Source organism: Denticeps clupeoides, chromosome 16, assembly GCF_900700375.1.
Source record: "Denticeps clupeoides chromosome 16, fDenClu1.1, whole genome shotgun sequence".
NCBI classification, from domain to species: Eukaryota; Metazoa; Chordata; class Actinopteri; order Clupeiformes; family Denticipitidae; genus Denticeps; species Denticeps clupeoides.
The window spans coordinates 1,236,689-1,261,786 of record NC_041722.1 but is presented as its reverse complement, the minus strand read 5'-3'; the positions used below and the strand labels follow the sequence as shown (position 1 = coordinate 1,261,786).

General features: G+C 41.9%; 2 protein-coding genes across 4 annotated transcripts in view; one reads left to right on the top strand and one right to left on the bottom strand.

Moving 5' to 3' along the window:
• The window catches only part of sirt3 (sirtuin 3), a 32,089-nt gene extending 19,482 nt beyond the window's left edge, over positions 1–12,607 (top strand). For all 3 annotated transcript variants that reach the window (XM_028957135.1, XM_028957134.1, XM_028957133.1), the window contains one exon: positions 12,434–12,607. In XM_028957135.1, coding sequence (XP_028812968.1) covers positions 12,434–12,468 — 35 coding nt within the window. In that variant the 3' untranslated portion in view covers positions 12,469–12,607. The remainder of the gene's footprint in view (positions 1–12,433) is intronic.
• drd4b (dopamine receptor D4b) lies at positions 9,311–24,400 on the bottom strand. The gene is given in 5 exon segments (XM_028957132.1): positions 9,311–10,929; positions 19,255–19,850; positions 23,337–23,449; positions 23,972–24,061; positions 24,063–24,400. Coding segments are annotated over 5 exon segments (1,158 nt in total). The 5' UTR covers positions 24,219–24,400; the 3' UTR covers positions 9,311–10,726.
• Positions 24,401–25,098: the final 698 nt, after the last annotated feature.

The window sequence follows — 25,098 nt, the reverse complement described above, 5'->3', positions numbered from 1 at the left end:
TAGGCTACTACCACCCACTAGCCTGGGAATTTTTTGGGACCTGGAGAAAGACTGCTTCACCTTTTAAGTGTCAGACGAGACAAGACCGTTCATTTTCTGGCATCAGTCACCATTCAAGGAAAGTCTATTCTGCGTGAACTCACAGTTGAGAACAGACACTGGGATACTCCATTGATCCTAGAAATGGAAAAGTCCTAGAGCCTCTGAAAGGAATCACAGAACTGTCTAACCTGACCATTCCCAGAGTGTATACAAGCATATCTCCCTCAACAGCCACAAAAAAGGAGTTGTGTGTTTCTTTCGGATGCATCAACTAAGGCTATAGCTGCAGTAGCCTATTTAAGATTAACAGATGCTGCAGGAGACTGTCAAGTAGGCTTTGTTATGGGAAAAGAAAAGCTAACTCCACGCCCAAATCAGACTATACCAAGATGTGTTAGCAGCAGAGCTAGCAGATCTGATCTCAGCAGAACTAGAAATTTACATTTACAGCATTTATCAGATGCCCGTATAACTGGCTTAGTGGCCAGCGACTTACAGTCAGTTGTTGCAGGGACAGTCCCCCTGGAGCAACTTAGGGTTAAGTGTCTTGCTCAGGGACACAATGGTAGTAAGTGGGATTTGAACCTGGGTCTTCTGGTTCATAGTCGAGTGTGTTACTTACTAGGCTACTACCACCCAATATCACCCAGACATTGAACTAGACTACACTACATTCTACATGGACAATAAAGTAGTCCTCAGTTATATCTACAACGAGAGTAGAAGATTTTATGTCTATGTAAGCAATAGCGTTGTCAGAATCCCACAGATCATGCTACTCGTTCTGTTCCTGCATACCAGCTGCCCCTTAGTAACTGGCTTAGTGGCCCTGACTTTTTACCAAAGTCCTCTAAATGACTCCATAAAGGGCCACAAATGTCTGTTTATGGTTTTAACATTTTTCTTTATACAACAATAATATTAATTTATTTATAATTATATTTATTTATGTATTTTCTATAATGTGGATTGTTTATGTATTTGTGATGGTGTGTGTGTGTCCATGTGGTCTTGTGTCTTGTCCTGTGGGTGGTGCTGTGGTTTGTAGAGGTGGAGGAGTTTGATTAATGTGGCCAGCAGGTATTGATTGGTCTGTGAGCTGTGCCATGTTCTGTTGTTCACTAGATTAGTTTGTGGCCCAGTTTGAGCTGCATGTGTATTAAGATGGTCTTGGCCACTTGTAGGATAACAGAGGAATTAATTGTATGTTTGCATTCCTTGGTGAGTGCAGTGAGGTATTTTTATTTTCATGATGTGTATTTATAATTCTTATATATGTGTAAAATGTATGGTTATGTGTATGTTTCTGTGTATTTTAATGTAATTTTCACAGTGCTGTAAAGAAACAAAGACTGGATGGGTTTTCAAGAACTTTGAATCAAGTAAAAGAAACTAAGCATCTGTCGAGACTCACTTTGGGATCAAAGGGTTTCTACAGACTCTTATGACCTTCTAGAACCTATCATAGACTCAGATGTGAGACCTTAAGTAACCACACACAAAACTACAGCCTCATCAAAACAACTTGTCTCTGACAGATTCACCAAGTTTTCCACCTGGAAGTCTCTCTTACGCGCACTTTCACGACTACTGCATGTCATCCACAACTTTAAATCACCACCAAGCAAAACTAATACCTGTTGTGGTTGGCACTAGTGTGAGACAGGACCCACTGTGGATGAGTTCAACCAAGGTCAAAGCACTATCATTCAAGCAGTACAACAGGAAGTGTATGCTGAAGAAATCAAGAGTGTACAGTGATATAAGAGACTACCCAAAACTAGTCCTCTCAAAAACCTAGACCCCTATCCGGATGAAAATGGACTCCTTAGGGTCACATTAGTGACTCGCACTTAAGCCAAGATGAAAATAACCCTCTTATAGTTCTTGGCCATCACCATAGCAGTCTCAACACCAATGTCACCTCCTTACAGAAGGAACCGTTCGCTCTGTAGGATGGTGGATAGTGGGTGGAAAGAGTCAAGTACAGTAATACTTAATTGTGTAACCTGCAAAAGACTTTGTGCCCCTCTTGGCACTCAAAAAATGTCAAACCTCCCTTCAGACCATCTCACAACAGACACAAATGTGGGCTTAGATGTGTTTGGTCAGTGGTTTGTGTCTTCCTGACACACAAGAGGAAACGTTTATCTCTGTGTTTACAGAGATATTCAACCTCTTTCTATCTCAGTCGGTGATCCCCACATGCTTCAAGGAATCCATCTTTGTCCCAGTCCCAAAGAAACCCAATTATGCCTCCCTCAACGACTACTGCCCTGTAGCCCTCACCTCAGTAGTAATGAAGATCTTCGAACGGCTGGTCAGAGACTTTTCTTCATTACCGGACACACTCAACCCACCACACTTTGCCTACTGTCCCAATCGATGTACAGACAACGCCATCTCTCATCTCCTCCACACAACACTCTCCCACCTGGACAATAGGAAACGAAATTATGTTAAGATGCTTTTCATTGACTATAGTTCAGCATTTAACACGATAATCCCTTCCACACTCACCACCAAGCTGGAGCACCTAGGAATCAGCTCATCTCTCTGTCAGTGAATCTCCAACTTCCTAACTGGGAGACCACAGGCAGTAAGGATGGGCGGACATGTCTCAGCCACCATCACTCTCTGCGCTGGAGCCCCCCAGGGCTGTGTTCTGAGCCCCCCTGCTGTACTCTCTGTACACCCAGGACTGTGCAGCCACTACAAACTCCACCACCATCATTAAATTTGCTGATGACACTGTCGTGGTGAGCCTGATCTCTGACAATGACGAGACGGCCTACCTGGAGGAGATTGGAAATCTGGTATGATCCTGATGGGAAACATCTCAACCTGGTTCGCGAACAGCCCCATGCAGGACAGGTGAGCGCTACAGAGGGTGGTTTGATCAGCTGAACGCATCATCTGTACCAAGCTCCCTGACCTTCAATGAACCTACAGCAAGCGGTGCTAGACCAGGGCCAGGAAGATAGTGAAGGACCTCAGCCACCCCAACAATGGACTGTTCTTTCTGCTGCGATCAGGGAAGTCCAACATAGAGAGAATGAGGAGGAGCTTCCTCCCGCAGGCTATTCGAGATCTCAACAATCCAACTTCCTAACTGGGAGACCACACTCTCAGCACTGGAGCCCCCCAGGGCTGTGTTCTGAGCCATAGAACTTCATAGTTCTATGGCTCATTTCACTTTCAATCACTCTGGACTCAATCCCCCCCCAGAATTTTTTATTTTTTTTTACTTTTCACTATATACTTTGACTTCACTCATTTGCACCCATTCACTCTACCTGTTACACACATTTTATGTTTTGTGTTAAAAGCATAAAAGTGTAATATTTGGTTATGTTTGCAATATTTGCATATTGGTTCATTGTATACTTGCAATATTTGCAATACCGTGGTCAGTGGCAGATGCTAAAGCATTGCACTGCATATCATACCGTGTATGACTATGTATGTGACAACTAAAATTTGAATTTGATTTGAATTTGTCATCCTAAACAAAAGGTGGGCTGTCATATTCACATGCTTGAGTATTAGAGCAGTTCACATCGAGGTCATAGATTCACTCGACACCTCCAGCTTTTTTAGGCCATTAAAATGGTTTATGGCCATAAGAGGACCTGCTCCAATCGAGGTACCAATTTTGTCAGTGCATCTAAAGAACTGAAAATTCCCTCAAACTTGGACGACACATCTGTACAGACTTAACTAAATGAACAAAGATGCACATGGACAACCCACCTCATGCTTCTCACTTTGGCAGGTCATGGGAAAGAATAATTGGACTAGCCCAGAGAATATTGGATTCTATGTTTTTCCAGCTCAAGACCACTAAACTGAATCATTAAGTTTGTAAAAAGTGGGGAGAGAACAGAGCAAAAAACTCTCTCTCTACACACAAAAGCACTGTATTCAAACCACTCCAACTTGATGTTACCTGGCGAAAAGAGGCATGGCACCAGTAAATTATTAACACCAGTAAATTATTATTGCAGTTACATATGAATATTGTAAGTAAATATTCATACCAATGTTACAGAGAAAACCAAGATGAAAAGAAAGAGTACACCTGACCTATATACACCTGGCCTACAGGAAGCTGTCACAGACAAATCAGAACCTGTTCTTTCTGACGTCACGCCCCCGGTGCCTCCCGTCTTGGGGCCGACACCTCACACGTTTGGCTCGGGGGAGGGCCGGCAACTGCAATGCCGTTCGACAAAAGGCATGCAAAACGGAGGTGTTCAATCTCCATGCACAACAAAGGCACAGAAATGTCATGGCTCTGCGATGCCCCATCGTACAAGTTCTTGTTACCTTTATGGCAGAGGTGGCAGCTATTATAAACTCTAGACCTCTCGTCCCAGTTTCATCAGACCCAAGTGACCCTTTCATCTTGGCCCCGGCTACTCTTCTGACTCAAAAGGTAACCCCTCTTCAGGCCCCAGCTGGTAACTGTGCAATGCTGGATCTCAACAGACACCAGTGGCGCCAGGTCCAGCATCTGTCAAACTCATGCTTGACAGGTGAAGGAAGGAGTTCCTTCCTACTCTCCAGCCACAACGCAAGTGGTAATCCATGCAGCCTAATGTGGATTTACCAAGTGTTGTTGCACTCAAGAGCCAAGAAATGACCGGCCTCTTGGACTCATAACTTAAGTGTTAAGTAAAGATGGTAAAATACGTACAGTAGAAATTAAAATGACCAAATCAGGTAGTACAAAGGTATTTACTAGACCTAATTCCGAGATTGTTCTTTTGGTTCCTTTATGATTGGTTATTTGTTGTCCCCAATATTTACTAATGGCGTTTGTTCACGCCGGGCGGGGAATGTTCTGTTATGACTAAAAGTTGGGAATCGTTGTTGTAGTGAAATCCCTTGTCATTTATTTCATTATTGTATTTGTTTTTTATAGTGTCATCTAGTGTCCGCATTGGGTATTGCATCCTCAAGACGTTTTTTTTTATAAAACTTTATTGAATGGAAGTTACAAGCAGTCAGTCAAAGGAAGTGACAGAACACGCGCACTTCACAGTGACCTTTCTAGTAGAAGAATACTGCATACATCATTTAAGGTTGCATCGCCGTTATGTACTAAAAGTTAATCTAACTTTTAAAGTTAATATAACAAATTTATATAAGCAGTCATGTTTTAAGTGCTGTACAGAAATTATACAATTTGTAAGTGTATTTTATGTTGCTCAGATCTTCCTTTGATTGGATTGTTTGTATTGTTTTCAGTTTTACCCTTTTGAATGAATCGGTCTCCAGAGTGATATGAGAAAGGAGTTAAATAGGCCTTGCATTGGACATGCATCCATAATGGCACAGTGTCACACTCAATGTGAGAAGCTTGAGAGCCCTGGGTATGTGTCTTCATTGAAGCTAGGAATATATATGTGTCATGTGTCATGTGTGGTGTTGTGCTGTGGAACAATTAATATACCCCTGGGATCCATTTCCTTTTTGGACAATGTCTAGGTAGATTATGTACGTTCTAGACAACATGAAATGAACCATTCACATTGTGAAAATCTTGCATTACACAATATATGAAAAAAACTGAAATGAAAGTAATCTAAAAACAAATGTAATAAATACCAGTATAGTGGTGTCTCTGAATCCTGTAGTGTAGCTGGGAAGGTTCCACTTCCATTTCTTGACTAAAGGAAAACTATTTAAAGAGCATGTGAGCTGTGTCAGGTAAAATGTTTGGTATGTCCCTTTATGGATAAACAATGGTGAGACAAAACGTAACGATACAAAAAAGTTTATTGTACACACAAATGCATTCAGGAGCCCCTTCCAGCAAACCAGCAAAAGGCTCAGAGGCTCATGTCTCCTTCTTAAGTGTGCTGTTATCTCTCCTGATATAGGTTGATAGTAGCGTGGGTAACATTGTGCCTTGTGGTGGAGGGAGATGTGAAAGACAGGACTTAAGCGAATGGTTCTGGGGAAGGACACTTGGTAGGCTACAGGGTTAACCCTGCAGACCATGTTAAAGGGCCATACATACCGGGGTCCTAGCTTCTTGCCGTTGGAGGGCATGAGAAGCACCGGGTGGAGACACACACTCGGTCCCCTGGGTGCAAGATCAACGCTGGCAGTGACCCATATGCAACAAAAATATATTTCTCAATATATTATGTGACAATATATTGTGTGTGTATTCATATATTGTGAATTGTACATGGTAATGTTGATATATTCTATAATAATATATTAATATATATAAATATATGAAATAGGATATGTGAGAATATCTGAAAATTCTGCAATCATTGCAGTTTTCATTGAATAAATGGTTCTCCTCTGCCATGGCCTTGCTGGGAGTGTGGCCAGCTCCCCTCTCTGCACCGCGTAGGGAGGCTGTCCTGGACCCTCCAACGACCGTTTACTGAAACCCCAGGTTTGTGCATTCTGGGCACATGCAGCCCTGTCGCTGCACATCCCTGGTTCAGCCCCTTCTGCATCCACTGAGACAAGCAGGCCCTCTTCCTGCCTGTCCACGCTGGATCCTCATGCCTCCTAGTGGGCTCTGTGACGCTTTGTTCCTCTAGAGGTGGACCGAGGTCCATGCCTGGCCAGCCCTGGTAGCTTCCCCACCCACAAAGGGGTATATTTGGTCCACCTCGCCCTGGACCGGCGCAGTCGAGTCAGGAACTTCATTTCGAGGGTTCTGCTCCACTGCTTGGTCACAATCTGGTGGACACAAAGAGGGGAATTGGTGGTGACATATGGACACAACACAAATGCACACACACAAACACAGAGAAAAGAGAGGGTCTTCTGGTTCCCTCTCCGGGCTTTCCGGGACCTCTTCAGGAGGTGCAGCCAGAATCACGAAAGGCGTGACCCTTTGGCCACCCGCCAGTGCTGCGTCCTGCAGAGGTCTAGTTGCAGTTGATGTGAAGGTATAGTGTACTGGGGTATACACACCTGAGACCCAATTATTATTAGCCGCCTCACACATGAATGGTCTCAGGATACTTTACCTTTGGCCTAAGACAGGACTGATGGTAGAAATCACCTTTTCTTCTCCAGACAACCATTTTTCCAGATGCCCCAAACAATCAGAAAGGGGAAAAAGACTTTACCCCAGTCCTCAGTAGTCCAATCCCTGTACTTTTTCACAATATGAGTCACTTCTTGTTGTCAAGGACTGGGTCATCCTCCAAACTGCAACTGCAGATGCACTAACACTTGTTTGCTGCCATTGCTGAATCATCTTCAAAAGATGGTCCTTGCGCTTGCTGGACTTTCTTGGACGCTGATGACTTCTTCACAATACTTATGTGAACCGCGCAACATCTCTCCTTAAATTTTTTGATGAGCCGATAAATGGTTGATTTAGGTGCAATTTTAATAGCAGCAACATCCTTGCGTGTGATGCCCTTTTTATGCAACGCAATGACTGCACGTGTTTCCCCGAAAGTGGAAGAATAATATTGACAGTAAATGCCAAAAAAAGTATATTTAAAATTTTTGAGAATTGTTAATATATTACCTTTTTTGTCCTAATCAGGAAAAGGCTAATTGAAATGCTTAACAGAAGATTTCAAAAATCACCCTCTTTTTAAGGCATCCAGTGTACTATTCTATTTCAATCAGCATTACAGAATGGTCTTGTGTTCATCAACACTCTCACTAGTGTTAACAAGAATATCACTGAAATGATCCAGCAGGTCCTGGCAGTGGTGGCCTAGCGGTCCTGTATTCAGAAGGTTGCCTTAAAAAATGGTTAAAAATAAAATTTCAAAGATTGATTGCCAAATACAAATTAAAAATTCCTGAAGATGGAATAAGGGTTAAATTCCATTCAAGTTTGTTCAGCACTATGATAGAAGTTGGCACAATATGCCATGCGAAACTGCTTTTGTCCAGTGTAGTTGCATAGTTTTGTACACAAGGTTGCTGTCTAAGAGAATACAGCAATAAGTATTCAAAATTAATTCCATGTTACATTTTAGCGGTCTGTATTTAACAAATCTGCCTCATACACTCAAATGTGGCTATGGAAGGCAGTCTATGTCAAGTAACATTCATGTTGATTTTTTATTCATGTTTATGTTTATAACCATTTGAAAGCTCTAGTGTAATATAACTATGGTTCTACTGTTTTTAATTTATTATTTTTCTTTCTTAGGTTTGCACTGACAATACTGACAGAATTGGCTGGTAGACTTTTTTTTTCTAAATCCTTTATTTGCAGGCTATCCCTGCTTGTGTGCATCTGGGATAAATATGATTATTATAAAGTGCATTTTGTCATTGTCACATCAAGTTTAAAATATCTGATTTGTATTGAAGGATCTTTAGTATTTTGAAATTATTTGTGGAAGAATAATATTGACAGTAAATGCCAAAAAAAAGTATATTTAAAATTTTTGAGAACTGTTAATATATTACCTTTTTTGTGACCATAACAGTAAATACTTTTCAATGGCATATATTATGTTTGTCTAATACTCTTCCCCTTTTCAGCTTTATAAATAAGGAAATGGTTAATGATCTTTTTAACAGGTCTTTTTTATTATCTGTGATTGCTACATTCATATAGTTGTAAAAAGCATGACAATATATCAAGTAATCCAAAGTATTCAGAATATGTTACTCACTATGAGTAACTTAATGGAATACATTACAAACTACATTTTGGGGCATGTATTCTGTAATCTGTAGTGGAATACATTTTAAAAGTAACCTTCCCAACACTGCACAAAAGTCAGGGCTGAACCTTCCGGGTACTTGCGGGCCCTGTCTCCGCACGTTCCCTCTGACGCTTCTTGCGTCCCTCCCTGCCCCATGCCGCACGTCCCTGCTGGCTTCCGGTGAACATTTAGCGCACCCACTATCGCTGCACATCCCTGGTACCAGTGTGACCAGCACCCCTTCCTGCACCGCGCAGGGAGGCGGTCCCAGCGGCTGCCGTTCTGCTGGGGAATGTCCGGACAGATGGTAGATGTGTCCGTGACTGGAGCTGGAGAGATGGATTCCCCAGAAGACAGTCCTGGCAGCACAGTTGCTGGCTGGCGACCTTAACCCTCATATCACCGGAAAGAAACCACCCACTTACTACCATTGTGTCCCTGAGCAAGACACTTAACTAAAATTGCTCCTCCAGCACTCCCTGCTGCCGCCCGCACTCATCACAACTGGCTTCTCCTCTGCCTTTTACTTCTGCGCTTCTTTTGGAGGCTGCAAAATTCAGTCATGTCCACGAGCTGATGGGCAAATGAAGCGCAGAGGCAGGACATACTGCAAACAATGATTTATTAACACCAAAACCAAACCGGCATGAGGGCCAAAAACATGAGAAAACAAAGGGGAGAACATTAACAAACCTGCAGGTGTGTGGCGTATGACAGAACTGTAAACAACTAAGCAATTCAGTCATACGGTCCACATGAAATGTCACAGCCTGGATCGGTTGCTCAGAAATAAGGCTCCAGCCATGTCTACGTAATTAACCACACCTGTTCCATGGCTGGAGCCCTGATGTCAAGCAGATTGGTGCCATGTACATCTCCAGCTGCAGCCAATTGTGAAAGTTCTGTCTTATTTTGTGTTTATTGTCTCTACTTGTTTTTATCTAAATTAAAAGCATATTTTGTACAAAATGGCTGACTGAAATAAATACATGATATACAATTGATTTACGTATTTAATTTGACTACTATATATGCCACTACTTTGACAATGCTGCATAAACATTGTACACTGAAAAGGAGAACTGCTTATATTAAATGAATATAGCAGTTAAGAAGATTTTGTTGACTATCAACAATGTTTCTGTTTGATTAACATGTTGGATCCACATAAAACGTGGATGAGAAAATAGGCACTCATTTTGCTGTCAAACTGTAAAATAGAAAGGAACAAAGCAATACATTTACAACACCAATTCTCAAAAGAACATACAAACACATCATATAAACACTTCATAGATCATTTAGAATTTGTAGGCAGAAACACATCTCAAAAAAGGCTGAATAGGTTAATAGATTACTAAATAGGTTAATTGACCACATGATTGGGAATCTTAGAGAGTGCAGATTGTCATCAATGTGTAAAATAATAGATGACCATGATCTTCAGGCCCTTCAGTTTAGAAATGATGGACACCGCATTCTCTGGAAAAAAATAGGAGAGTGACAATTTAGCATTAACTTTTTGATGGCATCTTTTTCAGGGATAACCTTGGTTTTTAGTGCATCATAAAATGAAAGATACTACTAAAGAAAACCTGGTACTGTTGAGCAGATACTATTTCAGGCAAGAATAGGACAACTTTCCTCCTCATTTCCTAGATATTTTTGAGCTGAAGAGGGGATAAACATGGTCCCATCCCCACTTTTTTGAGACATGTTGCTGCACATATTGATATGTTATCTGTGTTCTATTGTGACCAAATACAGGTTTATAAGCTTTTGTTTTTTACACAGTATGCCAACTTTTTTGGAGGTTCAATGACATATTCGCTTGAATCTACTCTTCTGACAAAAAAATGACATGTAAATAACATATATGTTATACACAATGACTGTATGTAAAATATTGAATAGTTTTGGGTGACACAAAACTGTAACTAGGAATTCTTTAGGCCTTTTAGCTCATTTTAATGTCTGCAGAACTTACTATTCTTCAAAATGCCAATTCAGAATGTTTTCCATCAACAGCAGGCATGAAGGAATTTGTGGAAGAACCTGCGGAATTCTGTATTGAATACAGTATAGATGACCGGGTTAATGGCGCTGTTTACATAGCCCAGCCATGTGACGGAGCTCATTAAGTGTGGAGAGATGTCACATGACTCACATATTGCTCTTGTGGTGTGTACCATGAAGAATGGTGTCCAGCAGAAGAGAAAAGCACCTGTGGATGGATGAAGTAAATATGAAAGTGAAGTGATTGTCACATGTGATACACAGCAGCACAGCACATGGTGCACACAGTGAAATCTGTCCTCTGCATTTAACCCATCACCCTGAGTGAGCAGTGGGCAGCCATGACCGGCGCTCGGGGAGCAGTGCGTGAGGATGGTGCTTTGCTCAGTGGCACCTTCACGGATTGGGATTTGAACCGGCAACCTTCTGATTACGGGGCCGCTTCCTTAACCGCTAGTCAACCACTGCCCCTGAGCAAAAGGACAGATGGATTTACCAGAGCATTAGGCAAAAAATGGCAAATAGGACAGAGACAGAGACATTTTCAACTGCAGAGGCCCAGATCAACTGATTAAGAACCTCATGCAGAGTCATGCACCTAGAAGAACTCTAACAAAATTTCAATGTGAAGTCAGGTGTTAAGCAGGAATAAATAATTTTACAATTCCTGTTCCTCCTGGTGATCAATGGTACCCCATGTCCTATATTTTTGTGCACAATAGAGTTACTGGGTCTTGTTTTCATGTTGGCTTTTTGGAGCACTTCTCATCAGACTCTTCTGAACAGTACATGGGTATACCTGGGTTCCACTGGTTTCTGTCAGTTCTGAGCTGATGAAACTGCTAGACATCTTATGCTTTCTAAGGGAAATAAGGTGGATGTGTTAATTTGCTGCAGTCTCCTCGGCCGACCACTGTGTTTTTTTATCCTGTCACCTCTGGAGTTCGAGGACACACGGGGAGACATTGCGGGGTCTGATCCCCATTTCATTGCCCGATTCTGGCGCCACTTCTGGAGACAACTTCGGGTGTCAGTCAACTTGTCGTCCGGGTACCACCCCCAATCCAACGGCCAGACTGAGAGGATCAACCAAAAAAAAAAAAAGTGAAGTGATTGTCACATGTGATACACAGCAGCATAGCACACGGTGCACACAGTGAAATTTGTCCTCTGCATTTATCCCATCACCCTGAATGAGCAGTGGGCAGCCATGACAGGTGCCCGGGGAGCAGTGTGTGGGGATGGTGCTTTGCTCAGTGGCACCTCAGTGGCACCTTGGCGGATCTGGTCCCAAGTCCACCGAGTCCTCAACCGCACAACTGCTTGTATGAAGCGACAGGCTGACCAACGCCGCCAACCGGCCTTGCTATACCACCCGGGGACAGAGTTTGGGTCTCCACCCGAGGCCTACCCATGCCGTCCAGTCCCCAAAAACTTCGTTGGCCCCTTCCGCACCACCCGTCGCATCAATCCTGTGGCGTATCAGGTGGCCATTCCTCGCGATCTACGCGTCAGTCCGGTCTTCCACGTTTCCCACCCCCCCCGTCTCTGCCACCGTCTCCACGGCGCATTGACAGATCTCTAGCCTACACGTCCCGTCGCCTCCTGGATGTACGTAGACGGGTCTACGTACTGTGTGCACCATGTGCTGTGTTGCTGTGTATCACATGTGACAATCACTTCACTTTCATATTTACTTCATCCATCCACAGGTGCTTTTCTGGGTTCCCCGGCAGGATATCCTTGATCCAGCCTTACTCCTGGATTTCCATGGCCGCCATCCAAAGCTGCCGGGCCCTTCAGGGGCCGGGCCTAGGCCAACACACCTCCAACCCACCAGAGAGCGCCAGACCAGCCATGGAGACAACGACCCGGAAGAGGAAATGAAAGCGCTTTCATTTCTTCTTTGAATTAGCTCACTTACCTATGCCCCAAATACTTCGACCCATGAAATACAACCTTCGCCTGCCCCCGACTTCGAGAATTACCTGACCCCCCCTGAAACCACAATGGAACCACAACTTCTGCCTGTCCCTGTCTTTGAGCCTGCCTGATCCTTCTGTTAAGACGTGAATCCATGCTCCCCTACCTTCTTGCCACCCAAGATGTCCTCCCATCCAGTCCACGCTCCTGGACCATCCTGAAAACCGCCGTCTTCCGGTTCTCCTCTGCCCCGGTACTTCCCACAGATCCCGAACTCACTCCCCACTGCGCTGCAGCGCGTACACTGCTTCCTCCCTGTCCTCACTCCCCGCCAGTCTCTCCCTCACAGACCAAACGGTTTATAAGATTTTGCTGGGGAGGTCCTCCTCGTCCAGTGTTCTCTCCCGGTATGGTGGCTTGTCCCCCCGCCCACAGTATGTCTGCAAGTGCGTCACTGAATTTGCCTTGTGACAGTTACATTTCTAGGTCACATTATTAGTGAAAAAGACAAGGACCTGTCATCCAAACACCTCTCAGCCATTACTGTAAAACAGTTGTTGTCATTTTATTGGCTTTTGTTCCTACTGTAGAATGTTTGTTCCAAGATTTTCCAAGTTCAGCAAGCCTGTAACCCCCTCACTGATTCTAAATCAATGTCTTCTCAGGTACTGTGGAACCCTGATGTAGAGAAGGCCCTCTTAGCTTTAAACAGGCCATGCAATACCCACCCACATTAGGCTTGACCGAGACCTCCAAAAATATGGCCGTGTGACCTCTGTTCTCCTACAACCACATGGTGATTCGCTGCGTCCTGTATCTTATTTTACATGCATTATTTTATTTATTTGTTTATCTATTTATTGGGGGGGGGGGCAACTTAAGTAATGGGACCCTTCCAGATCCTGCTGACAACCGACACAGCAGTCAAGATCACAGACAGCGCCACGTGGATCCACGTGTCCCACTGTAAGAGGGTTCCAGCGCCACCAGAAGGCCCTCCAACCCGAGTAGACAGCAAACCCGAGCAAGATCAGTAAGGAAACCTTTGTCCGTACTGCAACATGTAGCATGCCAAGCTACCTACCCAGCTCATCGTGGATCAACCTCGCCCCTGGCACCCTTTTAGCATATATGGCTGGTCCCTGAGAGGCTCCTCATCAGCATCATCATTATCATCCTTCTGAGGCATGAACACTTCAACCAGTCAACAGCCAGCCCCACCTCTGTCCCCACCAACTCTAACCCCTCCTTGAGCTCAATAACCTCTTCTGTTTCCCCTCCTCTCACAAAGGAAGTGAACTTCCGAAGTGCCAACTTGTGCTTACCAATGCCATATTAATCATGCTTACAGGTCTCTCATACATGTGTGTTTTCCCATTAACTCTTCATCCACCATTTCAGTACCACTAACTGGCTTGTCCTCCTAGGGACATAGAGCAATTGACTATGCAGTCTACCCTTGGTATATGACTAATGATCAACTGCACATTTTCTGTTCCCGTCCGACATGTCCCATCAACTGACGCCCTTTACAATGACTGTTGGTTGTTTTACTTATGGACTGTAGCGGTACTGATGCCCTGTTTTCTATTTTTTTATGCCAGGAACCCGTGAATGTCGCTAGCAAGCCCACTTGGAGCCCCACATCTGTCTCCCTTGGTGTTAGTGTTGTCTCTAACCTAACCACTGATGACTATTTTGATTTGATCACAGGAATATCTGGCCACACTAATAACTGGTTATTACTTGCAGAAGCTACCGGTGACACTGTGAAATCTGTTTGCTTTGTATGTTTGGAACCTTGCCATTGTTGAAGGTGGTTCCCACTCCACCTGAACTGAATTTTACCTGTCTTATGACTCAAGATAACCTTGCTCTTCTTGGTATTTCCCTTTTGAATGCTGAAGTAGCTCATAACAATTTTACATGGTTTGATCCATGTTGGTATTATGCATTGTGTATTGTGCATCCATTTACATTGCCTGTATTTAGTTGTGTTGTAGCCGCATTGGAAGTCCCGGTTTCTTTTTCCCATGTTCACTCTAGTTTAGTTGAAAGATCATTTTTTTCTTTTGATTCCCCTGATCCAACTTACATAGATGCCATAGGTATTCCCAGAGGAGTCTATCTAGTAGCTGCAGGCTTTAAATAATTTTTTTTTTAAATAACTCCTAACTAGCATCAATTACAATATGCAGCAATTATCAAACTTGACAAGGGATGGATTTGAAGCTGTACATGAACAACTTCCAGAAATGCATCGCTGTTGATATGTTATTACCAGAGAAAAGTGGAATTTGATGCTGCTCCTGTATCCCCAACAACACGGCTCCCCTTGGGATGACCTCAAAACCCTCAGTGCTAAATTGAAAGAGCACTAAAATATGTTTGGGAAATAATAAAATCTAGCCGTCCCCCTTGCTGTATTCCTCTTTGTTTTAATTCTCTGTGGATGCTGTGCATCGCCTGTCTTAGAGCATTGTTAATCAGGATTATTGATATCGCAGTTCAAAAAGTTCCCCACCTTCTCTATTTCCAACGGAACCCCAACAGACCCCAGACCCCTGATGACAATGATGACCCCTAGTGATCAATTCTGCTTGAATCTGACTCCTCTTCGGATGAGAACGATGCATACATATAATTCTATATCTCGATTGCTTTGTTTTTAATTGTTTGTTTTTCCATTATTTTCCTGCTTGCCTTATAATATTTTTTTATTATTATCATTGTTATTCTTTGATTTTTTTTGTATTATTATTATGTACTTATGTAATTATGTACTCCTCATCTTTCGTTTAGGTCATATACATTTTTGTGCCTATTGTGGTGATCATTAAAATGATCAAAAGGGGGGAGTGTAGAGGGAAGAAATGTGGACACTCCATGTGTTTCACACTTGGTCATGGAAGAATCAGAAAACTGTACACAAAACAGATTCTGGTGTCCTTGCCCAGGTGCCTATGACGAAGCTGGCGTGATTCTGCTTTCCTACCTTTCATTACCCACAGCGGTATAAATATGCTTGTGAACTTACTTACGGGGGGGAATTCTTCTTGCGAGTCCCCCCCCATGCGCATGCTAAATAAAACTTGCATTAATTCAATTGACATTCTTTATTGCAGTTCTCCAGATGGGAAAATTCCCTGTAATCAGAAGGTTGCGGTCCTAATCCCGTCCCACCAAGGTGCCACTGAGGTGCCACTGAGCATTCCCACACACCGTTCCCTGTAATGACTGTCCACTGCTTACCAAGGTCATGGATTAAATTCCTTGGTAAGCAGTGTGCTGTGGTTGCTGTGAATCAAAATGACAATCACTTAACTTTCAAAAACACTATTATAACCATATAATTTAGAAGTTAACTGCTGAATTTATCTAGTTGATTTTCTGTATGCTGTTCGCTTTGGTCATGGTTATATTGTGATTTATGGTTATTTGCCCATAGAAATGTACATCACAACAACATAATGTTGTTGTCAATGTTACAATAAAATTAATAGGGTGGACGTGCTACTATGGCGCACACCCTGATGTATGGTATCACACAGTGAATGCTAGTATTTTTGTCCAGTAATTTTATTTCTGTGGTGTCAGTAACTGATCCATCCTGTCTACTGGATTCATTCTTTGCATGTGTGTATATGCTATAATTAAAAATGTGGATGGAGAGTTTACCTACATATGGTTGCTGTCAAGGTTTGAAAAACAATAGTTTGATGCAGCACCAGCACATCAGATAGATGTAATGCAATGGCAGGTAAAGTAGAATATTTTAGGTTGATTGACCATGTGTTGAATAAAACATCTTCGTCTCTGGTGTATCTCGCCACATCCTAATATTTTTTTTTATCTACTTGCACCAGGCCTACTTTGCTAGAGCTGCCTGCTGGATGTGGTCAGCCCACATTCATTTGTCTGGTGGCACATCACTTCACTTTCAAAAACACACAATTATAACCATATCATTTAGAAATTAACTGCTGAATCTATGTAGTGGATTTTCTGTATGTTTCTGTGGTACCATAAATTACTTATGACCACATAAAAAAAGTACTTTACCATAGACAGTAGTTTTACCATACAACAAAAAAGCCTCAGCCTTTGTCAATGGAACCTGCTCACCAAAATGCAGGAAAAAAGTCTGGTAGTCAAATTATGAACACACATCTTGGGACACACCTCTTCATTACTGACTTCAAGTGTGGTAAACAGACTAATTGCCACAGGTCTATAAAATTATGCACCTAGCTATGCTTTTGAAATATTCCTTTTGAATCAAAATGAGCTCAGAAATACCCTGCTTCCAACTTTTTGGAAGTTTGGTGAAGGACCTTTTCTAATTCAGTATAACTGCAAAAAAAGGGGGCAGGAAATACATGGTCGGATGAGTTTGGTGTGGAATAACTAATATAGACAACTACATATTAAAGTCTATGTATTTGAATACAATGACACATTATGGACAATGCTTTTGTCTAAATACTATATATAGATTCCAGAGGCATAAAGTTAACCTATTGTTGCCACTAGAGGATAGAACATGACAATATGAGCTCCTTCAAGAAAAAAATGCTATTCACAGAGCTAAAGCACACAGAAGCAGACTTGAAGAAAATACTTTTTTAGAAACAAATTTCACATGTAAACAGTGATGGGTCAGACTCTTATGTAGGCAGTAATGTATGCTGTGTAATTGGTCATATGCTCAGCATTTGGTTGAGAGCACGTGTGCTGCATTGTGGGTCTTGGGGCAGTGGTGGCCTAGTGGTTAAAGAAGCGGTCCCATAATCAGAAGCTTGCAGGTTCGAATCTCGAGCCGCCAAGGTGCAACTGAGGTGCCAGTGAGCAGAGCACCATCCCTACACACTGCTCCCCAGGCACCTGTCGTGGCTGCTCACTGCTCACCAGTATATTTATATATATACACACACACACACAATTATTTTGGGTAATCATCATATTGTATAACGATTTGAATTGTATAATATAAGAAGAAATTATTAGATGGTATATGTGGTCTACACATTTGAAAACACCTAAATCACTTTTTGACCTGTTAATGCAGCACGTGTAAAATACACACCTCGCTGAAACTCCAGAATCTGTGCATTTTGCATGGCAAAATGAAAAAGATTCCAAGATACGGACAGATTTTTGAAAACTAACTGATAATTTGTCTGCATTTTTGGCTTGGTAGCAAAAACAAACTAAAATATAGGTATTCTTTCAAAATGCACATTTTCTCCACTACAGAAACTGTGGTGACACTGAGAGACAACGGACAGAGACAGAATTCTGGCAAGGCACAGATCTGAGCCCTGACTTAAAATCTCTGCAGAGACCTAAAAATGTCTGTCCACCAATGTTTACCATCCAACCTGCCAGAACTGGAGAGGATCTGCAAGGAGGAATGGCAGAAGATCCCCAAATCCATGTGTGAAAAACTTGTTGCATCTTTCCCAAAAAGACTCTATGGCTGTATTAGATCGAAAGTTGTCTTCTACTAAATAGGGTCTGAATACTTAGGACCATGTGATATTTCAGTTTTTCTTTCTTAATAAATCTGCAAAAATTTCAACAATTCTGTGTTTTTCTGTCAATATGGGGTGTAAATTAATGAGGGAAAAAAATAACTTAAATGATTTTAGCAAATGGCTGCAATATAACAAAGAGTGAAAGGGGTCTACATACTTCCTGTAACCACTGTGTACACCCACACACACACACATGAATATATAGAAATAACATGTCTAACAGGTATTAACATGATAAGAAAAGGGTAAGGACATAAATGTGTGTGTGTGTGTGTGTGTGTGTGTGTATATAAGTTTTACTATTGAGTCAAGGATTTTAAATAAGCCTCACAGGTTTATAACCTGGTTTGTAACAATTTCATAGAAAGAAACATCTTCTGATGATTATGAGGTTTCTGTTACAGTGACAGTTTGATTAATAAGTCAGAAAGAAAGAATAGTATTACATAAACAAGGAATAATAAAAAGGGTTGTACATGCTTTGTTGTACTATATGAAAGGCCAAGATCAGGACACAGCTCTGAGACTTAAGGAATAATTGGATTTCTGGATTAAGACTATACTTAGCCATTAATTAGTTCTTTCGTGTGTTGTGTTAAATGCTCTGCTCTTGTGTTCTGTTTTTTGGTTCAATATCGAGACCAGGGGACTGTCACCTACAAACATAATCAACAGTTGATTATGTTCTAAATGCATATCAACTAAATGCATTGCTATTAAGGAACCATTCTAATCTATTCATAATACAGGCTGAGCTGTAGTAGTAAAATGAAGTATGTAGGGATATTTTCTTAATGAGATATATGAGATGTAAAAATATATAATTTTAACTCTCCAGGGCTGGCACAGAGAAAATGACTTCATCCCTACAAATAATTAATTTGAGAGATGATGCTGGTGACCAGTGAAAAATATTCCTCACATTGCTGAACATCTTAATATGCAGAAAGTCTGTAAATTCTAGCACTCCAAAAGAAGTTTGGTGCAGCAAACCATTAGATGTGGTGTGAGTAAATGAGGATATTGCATTTAAATGCAATATCCTCATTGAGAGGATATTGCATTCTGCTTACCTACAACAATCGGCAACACCCTCATGGCTTTACGCTCCCTTCCATTTATTTTGGCTCCCTTCTTATGATGAAGAACCTCGCCATGTGCCAGGTTTGAGTAGGACACTGTCTGAATGGCACACTCTCTGTATTCAGGAGGGATGGGGCAGTCTGGTCGGGTGAAGTCATCTAGCTCCCCCAGCCTGGCCTGAGCGAGGTCCTGCTCAATGACTCTGGGCAGAGGTGGGTGTATGGAAGCAACTGGTGGGAGAGCAGTGGCAGCTGCTGCCTGCTGGATCTTCCGACATGCCTGAATACTGCTCCGCAATTTAGCCTTGCGGGTCTCCTCCCAGCGCCTGAGGCCCCGGAACATTTCACAGTAGAGCAGGAGCATGATGGGGCAAGGGATGAAGAATGAACAGAACGACGAGTATAGAACGTAGTTGTCATCTTCCAACTTGCACTGTGACAGGTTCCGCTGTGGGACATTATTGATACCAAAAAGGATGGGGGAAGCCACTGCCACAGCCATAAGCCAGGTGGCCGACAGGAGTACCAGCTGACGATGGTCCACGTGCTTCCGGTTGTAATTGAGTGGCACAGACACAGCTATGAACCTGTCAATCCAAAAAATTTGTACTTCATACATGTGACCATTCTGTGATCTACTGCGCACCAGTTTAGCTTGAATATTATGTTGTAGACATCTCATAGAAATATCTATTTCCCAACACGTTTCAACAAGTAAATAAAGGCTATATACTCCCAGAATCAAATAACATAAAAATAACTTCAAACCAATACAATTACAATTTTGTGTTTAAGATAAGGATTTCTAAATTGTCTAAAACAAATTTTCTCTGTGCAAGTGGAATGGAACTGAATGCTACTCAGTGCTCACCCTGTGTGTTAAACGTGAAAACAGAATGCTGTTTATACAAACTCCAATGTTGTGCCATCTCATTTAACACATGCAATTGGAACTATGTAATCATGTAGTATAATATAGTTGTTGTTGATATATATCTTAGTGGTCCCCTAATACTTTATCTGAAATCTCTTTCCGAAATTCAGCCATGATACAGAATTACTAATGAGGCGGATAGAGGCAGGACAAGGACAAGGGTGGCCAATCAAAGTGTGCATGAATTGCATTCACAGCAATTATGTCATCAACACTTCCTGTTTGCCACAACCAGGAAGTAGTGTTGCCGTTTTTCTGATTAAAAAAAAAAAATGGAAAAGCTTATTCCCTTCCATTGTAACATCCTAGTGCCCGTGGCCCATCAGATAGTGCCATATCTTTGTTGTGTCTTGTTAACCCTGATTATCTTCAAGTGGTGTCTAATTCCAAAATTAGAAAATCCCCTATAGATCCCTTCCAAGCTCCCTGATTATCTTGTGACTTGTTACTTGTGTACATATGTGTTTTTTCATGCATTGTTTCCATTCAATGCAGACCTCATCTAGAGTGTTCTTTCTGTTTATGTTTGTCCACTGTGCCATTTACTTTGTGTTTATTGTCATGATGGCATGATGGAATTAACAATCAATAAAAGGGGCACCGCCGACAAGAACAAACCAAGGGTCTAAAGTCTGATGACTCTCTTCTCTCGCCTTCTGGGATAGTTCAAAGCTGGGCAGACAGAATCACGGGTACAACCTCTCCACTGAGCCAGCAACACTATACATCAGATTCAACACAGAGCTATTACTGCATTCCACAGACTCAGATGGTGACAGATGGCAGCCCATGGCAGCCCATGGGAAAACTGGAGGCAGAAGACAAGTAGGAATCAAGTGAAGACAAGGAACAGGTGATGGGGTTCGCAGGGTTGACTTTCTCCACAAGATCCCACAGCTGGTGCACGCATTTGAGAATGACACAAATACTGTTTCTGTTTTTGTTATGGTGATTTACATATACTCCAGAATGTTGTGAAGAGTGATCAGATAAGATAAGACAAGATGTACATGGTCATGTATGAATTGCAAAGTCCCTCTTTGCCATGAAAATGAAAACAATTTTTACTGCAATTCAGCCCTGCCACAAAAAGGACCTGCTGAGATAATTTCAGTGATCCTCTTTTTAAAACAAGTGAGAGTAGATGCTTTACAAGACTGGATCCTTTACAAAGAGGGTGATGCTGGAAAATCATTGTTCTTCCTCTGTTAACCATTGTTACCTGCAAGGAAACACATGCAGTCATCATTGCATTGCATAAAAAGGGCTTCACAGGCAAGGAAATTGCTGCTGCTAAGATTGCACATGAATAGACCATTTATTGGATCACCAAAAACTTCAAGGAGAGAGGACAAGTATTGTGAAGAAGGCTTCAGTGTGGCCAAGAAAGCCCAGCAAGCATTAGGACCAGGATGATTTAGCTGTGGGTTTGGGGTGCAACCAGTGCAGAGCTTGCTCAGGGAAGGCAGCAGGCAGGTGTGAGTGCATTTACAAGCACATTGAGGCGAAGACTTTTGGAGGATGTCATGGTGTCAAGAAGGGTAACAAAGAAGCAACTTCTCCAACCATCCAAGAACAGTTTGGTGAAGAACAATGCCTCTTCCAGCATGAAGGATGAGTGGACAAACCAAGAACCAAAATATTCTGATAAACTCCAAAGACTTATTGTGAAGGAATGGGTTGCCATCAGTCATGATTTGTCCCAGAAGTTGATTGACAGCATGTCAGGGTGAATTGCAGAGGTCTTGAAAGTACACCACAGAAACAACTGACAAAAAGATCTAAAAACACTGAAGCACCAAACTTTGTGAAAACCTGTATTTGTATAATTCTCAAAACTTTTGGCCATGACTGTAGCATTCGACATCATGGTCAGAGCTTACCAGCTCACAAACCAGTGCTACCCAACTGCCGTTACCCACTTCCTATGCAGCATTTGACATCATAGCCCAAACTTTCATTAGTGCCAATCCAACATTGGCTCTTGCCTCTCACTGTTCCGTCTGTCTTACCAGATATGCAGCCAGTTTCTGCACCTTACCGCCTGGCCCCATCTTCCACAGTCATGCTATCCTCATGTGGTGTTTCATTCCCCAATTAGAACATTTTAGAGCTGGCAAGCTCCCTCTCCATCTTCTCACTTGTTAGTCCCACTTGTTACATGCAGAGTGGCCAAAAATGTTAAATACTGAAGTGCAAGTAAAAAGTATTTTTTCAATCAATTACTTAAGTAATTGTACAAAAGAGAGTACAAAAGTATGTAGTGATAAGACTACTCAAGCACTGAGTAACTGTTTGATTTTCATACTTTATTTTTTTTAGAAACAATGTATTCAGACTGAAAAAAATATGTGCTTATTCTAGTATTTCATAATAATAAAAAACTCTATTGTCTTTTGTTTTCTGTAGTTTTTCGCACTTTTTGTGTTTGATATATTTTGTAACATCTGTTTTTTCACCTGTACATATTTGCACGTATTTCTATATCACTTTTTGGTAAACTATGAACTAAGGCTGGTTTACTTGGATGGAGGAGAGGAAGGGTGGAGGGCCCTGACCAACCATAAAGTTCCTCACATTACTCAGTGCTGTTTAAGCTCTTGTTATTACATTAACTTAATTTCATTAAATTGATCGATTATAATGATGTCAATTCATGAATTGAAAGGTATTTGGCAGTAGTCAAGATTTAGTACTGCTGTTATGTAAACACTGCCATGTTACACAATGCCAAAATGGTTAATAGATAAGAATATTCATTAATTGTTTAGAAAAGTAATCAAGTTATGTTACATCCATTTATTAATATAAAATAGTTACACTACTACACTACAAACTATTTCAACAGTGACACTATTACATTTTAAATAAAGTTATTTGTAACTGTAACAAATTACATTTCTAAAGTAATCTTCCCAAAACTGCATACTACCATGGCACCATGCTGGAATTCGCTGAGACCCTCTTTGTTGGTGTGCATGCCTATATGCCTACCCATGTGGCAATGAACATGATAGGAATTCCAATTATTTGAAAGAAGGTGTCCCATTACTTTTGGCAATAAAGTGTAATAATGTAATACATAAGTGTGAATGCTATAAAATACAAGTGTGTTTGTAAAATGTGTTAAAAGTCAAACCTGTCAATGCTAATGGCACACAGATTGAATATGGAGGCGGTGCAGAGCATGACATCCATAGTCATGAGTCCATCACAAACTAGCATGTTGAAAGACCACACTCCACCCTGGAACTGCACAAAGTGGAGAGAGAGAATAAACAATAAACACACAGTACACACAAGACTGACATCCGCAATGCATGCTCATCAAGGCCTCTAACATGCCTCAGACGTGTCTTACACATATAATGTACATTACGGGTTATACTGAATAATGCAGGAATAGTGTCACTAAAACCAATTCACAAAACAGTCATTCATACTAATATTAGTTAAATAGTTTTATACCAGCAAGAAGGTTAATTTTGAATGAAACATATTTTGAAATGAAATTTCAGTAGACAGACAAGATTTTAAAAAGAAAAACGTTTACAAAATCACTTTTTAAAAAAAGTTTAAAACATTTTCATTCTCAAACTATCTGACATGCAAAAGTTCAAATGTAGATTTAGCCAAATTAGAGAGGCAGCAGCCAGTTTCCCTAATCACTATAGAACTGGGTTAATTCAGGGTCAGGTGACTGGAAGTCGACGTTTTACTGTTACACTCAGCTTAAATGGACACACACGCAAAAAAAAGAACATAAACACTGACCTCCGCGTAAACGTACAGCGGCAGAACCAGCATCGCCAGCATCAGGTCCGACACCGCCAGACTCACGATGAAGTAGTTGGTTGTCGTTTTTTAAAGCTTTTTCCGAGTAAACGCTAAGGCACACAAGCACATTCCCGCATATGATAACGACGATCAGCAGGGTCCCGAAGACGAGCGCGGCGATGTTGTACCGGAGGGCGGCGGACGGCGTCGTGTCCTCGCTGGAGTTGCCGGACGTCCAGTGCATATCTACAGCTCAGGTAAGCTTCGCTTCTCAGGTGGACCGGAGCTCCATGGTGTCGCTGTCACCCCCTCATCCCACACACGTCATCAACACGCCATCAACAGTGCTGCTGCTGCGGCTGCGGCTGCTCTGGAGCCCGGTTACTGTCCTCGGCGTCATGACACTAATCTGCCAGTGCAGGAAAAACAAAGCTGCTACTGCTGCCTATTCGCACACACACACACACACACCATATTTTTATAACACGTGACTTGTAATTCAGTGGTTCATGGATTCAGAGATGAATCAAAATAACTGTTCTTAATCTGTCTGTGAATATTCTCAGTCACCCAGGTGAATTTGTCTGAAAGTTGAGTTGTGGCAACTGGACTTTATTTCTTTAATGTAGAGACGTTTTATTCTGCATCCACAGGACTGTTCTTAAACTGTTGCATCTGACTGTTAACTGGGAAAGCTTACAGAATAACAGGGAAGCTGTTTGAGTGAGAAAGTTTCATGTATGACAATTTCGATATTTTCTGCTTCCCTTTGGTTTGTGTCTGTGAACTGACAAACATGCTTAAAAATACAATGTAAACTGCAAAAATCAATGCTCTATACAGCACTTTGGACTTTCCTTCACACAGAGAAATTGAAGCACTACTTTGTACCTATTTGTGTTTGACCCCGATGCTCTTTAACTTCCGAGCTCCCAAGAATGTTGTCTTTGCTTACTCAAAGGATGATCCTCGCTCTCTCGGTACGACCCCTTTCAACCTGACTCTTCTCCAGCCTCTGGCCCTCCAGGGCCACTGCTCGTGCAGCCCTACGGGCCATAATTTCGCCATGGACAGTTTCACCCCTGTGATTGCATATCACCCATAACAAAGATTACCTTTTGCAG